This window comes from Dendrobates tinctorius, unplaced genomic scaffold (genome assembly GCF_039654945.1).
Source record: "Dendrobates tinctorius isolate UK_male_01 unplaced genomic scaffold, ASM3965494v1 ptg000014l, whole genome shotgun sequence".
In the NCBI taxonomy this organism is placed as follows: domain Eukaryota; kingdom Metazoa; phylum Chordata; class Amphibia; order Anura; family Dendrobatidae; genus Dendrobates; species Dendrobates tinctorius.
In genome coordinates, this window is record NW_027361682.1 from 19116032 (window position 1) to 19124629 (window position 8598).

The window sequence follows — 8598 nt, forward strand, 5'->3', positions numbered from 1 at the left end:
TGTTTATAGGGACACCCTCTGGTTGGTCCTGTTTATAAGGACACCCTCTGGTTGGTCCTGTTTATAAGGACAACCTCTGGTTGGTCCTGTTTATAGGGGTACCCTCTGGTTGGTACTGTTTATAGGGGTACCCTCTGGTTGGTCCTGTTTATAGGGGTACCCTCTGGTTGGTCCTGTTTATAGGGGTACCCTCTGGTTGGTACTGTTTATAGGGACACCCTATGGTTGGTCCTGTTTATAAGGACACCCTCTGGTTGGTACTGTTTATAGGGACACCCTCTGGTTGGTCCTGTTTATAAGGACACCCTCTGGTTGGTCCTGTTTATAAGGACAACCTCTGGTTGGTCCTGTTTATAGGGGTACCCTCTGGTTGGTCCTGTTTATAGGGGTACCCTCTGGTTGGTCCTGTTTATAGGGGTACCCTCTGGTTGGTCCTGTTTATAGGGGTACCCTCTGGTTGGTCCTGTTTATAAGGACAACCTGTGTCCAGTACTGTTTATAGGGACATTTTCTGACTGCTAATCTTTCTGGGGACCTCCTCTGCTCAGTACTGTTCCTAGGGGCCACCGGCTAAGCCATACTGTTTATATGAGCACCTTCTATATTTAAATGTGTATAGGGGCACTCTCTAACCGGTACTAGGGGCACCTTCTGTATTTAGGGGTACCTTCTGACCAGTACTGTATATAGGGACAACCTCTGACCGATGTTTATAGGGTTACCTTCTGCTATTACTGTTTATATGGGCACTCTCTGACGGATACTGTATATAGGGGACGCCTTTGTTCAGCACTGTTTATGGGGTACCCTCTGAGTGATACTGTTCATGCAGGTACCCTGTAACCAGCACCATGTATGGGGGCACACTGTGATCACAGTACTAATTCTGGGGGGCACTATCTGGGTCTGCTCTGGAAAAGACCATGGCACAGTAATGTGCACACTCCCCAGGATATAGTGTGCGGCTCCCGTGGTGGGAGGCGTCTGTGTGCCGTGGTCACTATGTACCCGTTTATACGGCCGGTGGACATATATACTGCTCACTACAACATTGTACTTGGCGGTAAAAGCTGTGTACGAAGCTGCCAATCACAGTGAGCGGGGCTTGACGTCTCTGTCAGGCTTGGCTGTCATCTTGTCCCTGGTTGGCTATCGCTCCGTGTAGGAGCAGCTGATTGGCTGCCTTTTAAACCACAGCGCGGGAACGCTTTGGGGCGGTGTGACCGGTGTCTCCGTCTTCTGTGCGGTTCTTCTCCCGGTTTCCGCTCTCTGCACAGACATGAACTGCCTGAATGTGGCCGAGATCATGCCCGGCTCGCCCAGCAAGATGCGCGGCCAGATACAGGTGAGTGTGCACGGGGCGGAAGACTGCTCTGCGCTCACCACGGTTTTTGCATTTTAAATGGCGGGGGTTTTTTCTTAGGGGGAAGGGAGTAAATACTCTTGAAGATTCTTTGTGTAAGTAAATGAACATTGTCTACCTCTGCGTGTGGTGGGTCACATAGGGATGTACGGGGGTGCACTGACTTTTGCTGATAGAACAGGAAAGTTTTTTGTTTTTTTTTAATATTGACTTTTTTTTTCCCAAATCCTGACAGATGGAGAAATATAATGCCGTCCGCTTCTTTCTTGCAGGTGATATTCGGCCCCATGTTTTCTGGGAAGAGGTGAGGTTCCTCCTCTGGGGTGGATGGTGGGGCTGGTGGGTGACTTTTCAGCCGCTGGCCTCCTCTGGGGTGGATGGTGGGGCTGGTGGGTGACTTTTCAGCCGCTGGCCTCCTCCTCTGGGGTGGATGGTGGGGCTGGTGGGTGACTTTTCAGTCGCTGGCCTCCTCCCGGGGTGGATGGTGGGGCTGGTGGGTGACTTTTCAGCCGCTGGCCTCCTCCCGGGGTGGATGGTGGGGCTGGTGGGTGACTTTTCAGCCGCTGGCCTCCTCCCGGGGTGGATGGTGGGTGACTTTTCAGCCGCTGGCCTCCTCCCGGGGTGGATGGTGGGTGACTTTTCAGCCGCTGGCCTCCTCCCGGGGTGGATGGTGGGGCTGGTGGGTGACTTTTCAGCCGCTGGCCTCCTCCCGGGGTGGATGGTGGGGCTGGTGGGTGACTTTTCAGCCGCTGGCCTCCTCCCGGGGTGGATGGTGGGGCTGGTGGGTGACTTTTCAGCCGCTGGCCTCCTCCCGGGGTGGATGGTGGGGCTGGTGGGTGACTTTTCAGCCGCTGGCCTCCTCCCGGGGTGGATGGTGGGGCTGGTGGGTGACTTTTCAGCCGCTGGCCTCCTCCCGGGGTGGATGGTGGGTGACTTTTCAGCCGCTGACCTCCTCCCGGGGTGGATGGTGGGGCTGGTGGGTGACTTTTCAGCCGCTGACCTCCTCCCGGGGTGGATGGTGGGGCTGGTGGGTGACTTTTCAGCCGCTGACCTCCTCCCGGGGTGGATGGTGGGGCTGGTGGGTGACTTTTCAGCCGCTGACCTCCTCCCGGGGTGGATGGTGGGGCTGGTGGGTGACTTTTCAGCCGCTGACCTCCTCCCGGGGTGGATGGTGGGGCTGGTGGGTGACTTTTCAGCCGCTGACCTCCTCTCTATCCCCAGTACGGAGCTGATGCGTCGGGTGCGGCGGTTCCAGATCGCGCAGTACAAATGTATGGTCATCAAGTACGCCAAGGACACGCGCTACAGCACCGAGCAGCTCGCCACGCATGACCGGTAAGGAACCAGGAAATGTCGGCGTCCCAAGGTAATGAATCTGTTTATTGGGGGCAGATACTTTGTTTTTGTTTTTCAGTTTTTTCAATTGCATCAAAACTTTCCCCAAAAAAGTGTACGCAGCTTCACTTTGGACCTATGTGTCTCTGTGGTAACAGACTACAAATCCACAGTGTAGTCTGATCCTGCTTCCTTCTATCAGGTGTAATCTCCCTGCTATTTTACAGCAAATAGAAGGGGTTCAACTGTGACCATGGAGACGCATAGGTTTACAAAGGAGCTGCGTAGATAAAACGGCGGGGAGGGGGATTTTCATTAAAGGTTTCTTAGCAAGACCTCACTTTTTTAGCTATATTACCCTTCTATTTTGGAATGCTGATGTCGCACCCCCCGCCTGGTGTCCATTGCACCTGCTGAGATTGTGATCCTCAAATCTGAAATTTTGTAGTTCAGGCCCTGTGGTGGTCCACCACCTCCCACCCTCCTGCTCTATTCTTTCTCCATAGCTAAAAGAATATTTGATGCTGCATTTGCCCGCATACGCCACCAGGGGGAGCTCATTGTGCGTAGACGTAGATAGAGAGAAATTATGCTGCCCCTATTGGGAGCTCACTGTGTGTAGATAGAAGGAAATGATGCGGCCACTAGGGGGAGCTCACTGTGCATGGATAGAAGGAAATGATGAAACACAGAAAAAACAGTATATACTGTTCTGTGTTTCAGTCTTTGGGTGGTGTGAACACTGTCCTTCTGACTTGTTCACTTTTGTGCATGTCTCGTGTTTTTAATATAGAAGGAATTGATGCAGCCACTAGGGTGCGCTCACTGCACATGGATAGAGAGAAACGATGCGGCCACTATGTGGAGCTCATTGTTGGAGAGGAATAATGCTGCCGCTAGGGGAGCTCACTGTATATGGATTTATACAGCTCTCGTTGACCCCAGTAATATGTGCAGTAGCTCCCCCTGCTGGATCCCAGGCCTGTGAATGACCTGTTCCTCTGCTTGTCCCCCGCAGGCACACCATGTCTGCAGTGTCCGCCTGTAACCTTTCTGATGTGACCATGGAGGCACTCAGCTGCTCGGTGATCGGGATCGATGAGGGCCAGTTTGTAAGTATCTCCACGACCTCTAGGACGTGGCGTCTGTATGTGTGGCGCGGATGAGTGACATCACTGTTTTTACACTTGTAGTTTTCTGGTGTTGTTGAGTTCTGTGAAAACATGGCCAACAGAGGGAAGACGGTAATAGTAGCCGCACTGGACGGCACATTCCAAAGGAAGGTACGTAACGTGGTGGTGTAGTTCACCATTTTATCCAAGCACGGAAGTTCACAATTTCTGTCTTCATTAAAAAAACTTATGTTCTACTAAATACAGAAATTATGAGCACTGATCTTGCAGGAAGACAGCGCCGGCAGATGAGCACTGTAGTGTGCGATCAGAACTCTGCGTATATTTCAGGAAACTGCGTTATTTCCAAAAAATTAAAATGAAAAAAGTCTTATAAATCTAAAAGTGACTGTTGATATGATTATGGCGCCACCTACTGGAAGACAGCTGGTTCTGTCTTAACCGCTCGCTCAAGGTCCAATAAAGTGAAATGGTGGTTACATCCAGAATGTTGCTGGTTTATTTGGGTATAGTTTGAGCGCCCCCCAGTGGTGCAGTCGGTGACTTCTCGTTATGTTCTTGTCTCAGGCTTTTGGTGACATCCTCAATTTAGTGCCGTTAGCTGAGAGTGTGGTGAAGCTGAACGCCGTCTGCATGGAGTGTTACCGGGAGGCATCATACACAAAGCGGCTGGGGTCCGAGAAAGAGGTAACAATGGAAAGGGGGGTGAATATTTGCACAGGGGGTTCCAAGCCGCCCTCTCTCACGCTGCACTGCCCTTTCCTTCTTGCAGGTGGAGGTAATTGGAGGAGCAGATAAGTACCACGCTGTGTGCCGGCCGTGCCACATCCGGAACCAGCCGCCGGTGGGGAAAGAGAATCCATACCTCCCGCTGAAGGACAAGGCGTCCGGAGTAATTGGCAGTAAAATGACGCCGCGTAAACCTCTTTTGCAACTGCAGTGCCCGTAAATGTAAGCGCCACGCAGGATCTGACCAGTAGGTGGTGCCAGAGGATGGCGCTAAAGATATTAGCTGCTGCATATCTGGGACTGGGCGCATTGCATGGGGGAACTTTTTATGTCATGACTTTTTTATTTTGTCTGGGAACTTTTACTGCCACTAAAAGGAAAAAATGTAATAGTCGGTGTGTGCAGGAGCGCTGCTCTGAGGGTACCGCTCTGGTGAATGAGATGACAGATGTGCTCTCCCAAGTCATCATTTTCTGTCACTGCCATGTATGTGTCTTCACCAGGGCGCTATCAAGGAGATGAAAGTGATGCTGAAGGGTACAGAGACATTCTCCTGGGACTTAGCATCCTGCAGTCAGGCTGACGGTTATCTGGTCTTAAAGGGACTAATTCAGTTGCACCTACCGACCGCTGAGAAGCCAAAAATCAATGTCGTTTCCCCCCCATTCGGATTATTCTAAATCCTCTTATTTTTGCACTTGTTTCCCCGCAGAAGAACCTACATTTTATACATATATTTGGTGTTGAAAGCAGAAGGCGGCCATTGTCCGATCTGTCTCCCGTCTGCTTCTTGTGAGCCTCCGCTTCTTGCTTTTTAAATCTTGTATTTATTTATTTTGTATTTAATAAAAATCTATAAATGAATTGTTTTCCTTATTGTAGTAATTTTTCTATGTATGGAGTTATTTTAGCTACTTAAAGGGGTTTTCTGGCCTTGGGGTACTCGTGTGCAGTCACCCTGTGACTGGAGTCTTTTGAATCCTGGCAATGTGTGCACGCTGTCAAGATTCTTTGGTACGGACAGGCAGTATATGATTTGTGTACTTCTGGTCACATTCCAACTAGACGTGCCCGGCCTCATTCAATGCAAGTGGCCACATCTAGTTGGAATGTGAACGGAACAATGCAAATCGCTCCCGGCATCCGAACTCCAGCGTCCCGCAGACCAGCTGGCTGAACATTCATTTGGCAGAGCATAATCTTAAAGAGGTTGACCACTATTACAATGACTGATCCGTAGGATACGTTATCAATGTCTGGTGGGGGTATGACACCCGTGCCCTTGACTATCAGCTGTACCCGGTGTCGACACAATAGTGGCCACGGCTGGGTACTGCACACTCACCCCTTATTAATTTGAATAGATGTCCAGTACCTGAGCACAGTAACTATATGGTTGACAGTGCTGTGCAGCTCTAAAAACAGTTCCAGCTGCACCCAACACTGGGAACAGCTGATTATGTAGAGGTAGCATTTATGTACATTTATCTAAGTAACTGGCAGTTAAACAGGGCAGGAGACAGGTAAGACAATTAAACAAATCTATTCCTAGTATATTTGCATTGCAACAATTATTCACAATATTCATGTGTATAATTTATATCCTGGCTGCTGCATTCACTCACATCCACTGTCCGTGCATTAACTCTTTAATACCCCATCCATATCGGTCCCTCAGACCTTCTATGTATAGCATTCATGCTCTTTTCACATTGCTAAACTGCACAGATCATTCAGTCCCACCATCCAACATAAGTGACGCTCTCACAAATCACTTAACCATCTGCTTACTCTCCCTATCCTAGTTGCAGGAGATATCTCTCATGTTATAGCAAGTTGAACCCCCCCCCCCCCCCCCAACAGTTACACTCTGAAACCCCTCTAATTTTATTAATAATCCCTGCATGTCTTCTGTCTCTTTTTAATTGTGCCCTTTATCCAAGAAGTATTGTTTCTCCTTGTGGAGATTGACATGCTGAGATGAGGAGACAAAGCCGCAGTGCTCCTTTGGGAAATATGCTTTAAGTCTTCTCATCTTGGCATGTCAATCTCCACAAGGAGAAATGATACTTATTGGATATCTGTCAGACGCCTCTCACACAGCGAAATCAGATCTCACGCTTTGCACTGACGAGGGTCAGTACCCCGACAAACTGTCCACAAATTGAGATTCTGGTTTGGCTTTTATCCGAAGTCATGTGACAAGGCTCGTTAAAGGGTCAACATTGACTTTTAGGATTGCTACTTCCAATAGGTGGCACTAGAGTTCTAGTCCTCGTCATCTCTGAAAAGACTATTTGCAATTGTGCCCTTTGGAATTCTGGATCCAGCAGTCAGACACCGCTGCTGCTCTCATTATGGTGGACTACACTTCTCTCATACCCCATGATCGGACAACAGAGCAGGTGGAGGTGTTGGTCTGCTTCTATCACCCAAATGTACCTTTCAAGTTATCCCTTAAGTACCATCACTTATCTTCCAGTCTTTTGAGGTCCATGCGGTCAGACTCTACACCCCCTTCTCCATGCGAGTGGCGGTGGTGTATCGTCCTCCCGGCCCCTCCCATCAGTTCCTGGATCACTTTGCCACCTGGCTTCCACATTTTCTCTCCTGTGATATCCCCTCCTTTATCTTGGGAGACTTCAACATCCCCATTGCTTTTTGCCTTTCGACATCTGCTACTCCCCTTTTATCTCTAACCTCCTCCTTCGGCCTTTTGCAGCTTACTAAGGCTGGTTTCACATTAGCGCTTTTTAAGCGCACGCACGGCTGGGGGTAGCTCCGCCCCCGAGCCGGCTCTCTGCCCGGCGTGCCCCCCCTTGCTTGTAGCGCCACCTCCTAGCGCACAGCGGCGCCTGCGATCGGCGCACCCTATCTTTAGCATAGGGTGCGCAGGCCGTGCGCTAGTTGTGCTTTGACCTGCGCTGCGCACTTTTGACGGTGCGCCGTGCGCGCCAAAATCCGAAAAGTTTGATTTTGACGTCGGAAGGTAAATATACCCCGATTTTTTTTTTATCATTTCTAACATTCTATCTTTTAGTATTGATGCCTCATAGGCGGCCTCAATAGTAAAAAGCTGGTCACAGTTGTCAAACACTATGTTTGAAGAGTGTGACCAACCTGTCAATCGCTTGGAAAGTGCTTGAATTTCGCACGCGAAAATCGCAAACAATCGCTGTAAAATCGCGCAGAAAAAAAGCGCGTTTTCTGGGAAGGAGTCCAGTTTTGAGTGTCCTGTTTAAAACGCTACGTGGGCGCATAGCCTTAGTGCTGCCTCTCCCATTGGTATGACTAATGCAGACACTGCATTAATCGCTGATGTGAAAGTAGCCTCTCCCCAGTGCACCCATCTCCCTCGTGCACCCATCTCTGTAGTGTAGCCATCTCCCCAGTGCAGGCTCCGCTCCCCCCTCTCTCCATCCGGCTCCTGAATAGGAGCTTGGTCCGTTTCATGCTGCCGCATGTCTCTCGTCTACCCAGGCGCCAGTATCTTTAGTTGTTCGTGTGAGCACGCGGTCACGTTTTACCGCTCATTAAGGTCATGAATATGGGCTCCACAACTATGAGAATGGAGTGGCGTCCATATTCATGATCTTAATGAGTGGTACCACGTGTGACCGCGCACTCACATAGGAAGAACAGATATCGGCGCAGCGCAGGCACCGCTGGAGGAGGAGAGTATCATGGAGGGAACGAGGGGGAGGGCCGACCCCGGATTTAAAAAAAAAAAACCAAAACCTTTCTCAGGTGCCGCCCTAGGCACGTGCCCATGATTGCCTAATGACAAATACGGCCCTGACGCTGACGATCAGGCTAATTATTTCAATGAAAAAATGACCATATCAAACAGGAAATTTTCTCCTAATCCCCTCATACCACGCACTGTCCTCCCTCCCCCAATGCATCTAGCTCACTCTCTGATTTTGAACCAGTGACAGAAGAAGTAATAGGGCTCCTTGCATCTTCTCGCCCAACCACTTGCACCAGTGACCCCGTTCCGTCACAACTCCTCCAGTCCCTTTCCCTGCTGTCACCACT

At 50.0% G+C, this 8598-nt stretch overlaps 1 protein-coding gene across 3 annotated transcripts; it reads left to right on the plus strand.

Annotated features, from left to right (window-relative positions):
* Window positions 1-1055: 1055 nt before the first annotated feature.
* TK1 (thymidine kinase 1) lies at window positions 1056-5424 on the plus strand. Of its 3 annotated transcripts, XM_073559873.1 has the most exons (8): window positions 1056-1345; window positions 1599-1667; window positions 2585-2698; window positions 3717-3810; window positions 3892-3981; window positions 4399-4518; window positions 4604-4782; window positions 5064-5424. In XM_073559873.1, the coding sequence occupies exons 1-7, from the start codon at window positions 1293-1295 to the stop codon at window positions 4778-4780; spliced, it is 717 nt and encodes a 238-aa protein (XP_073415974.1). In that variant the 5' UTR covers window positions 1056-1292; the 3' UTR covers window positions 4781-4782; window positions 5064-5424. The 3 variants fall into 3 exon arrangements, with proteins under 3 accessions (XP_073415974.1, XP_073415970.1, XP_073415975.1); XM_073559869.1 differs by having other exon boundaries at window positions 1057-1345; window positions 4604-5424; XM_073559874.1 differs by having other exon boundaries at window positions 1062-1345; window positions 1636-1667; window positions 4604-5424.
* The last annotated feature ends 3174 nt before the right edge of the window (window positions 5425-8598 follow it).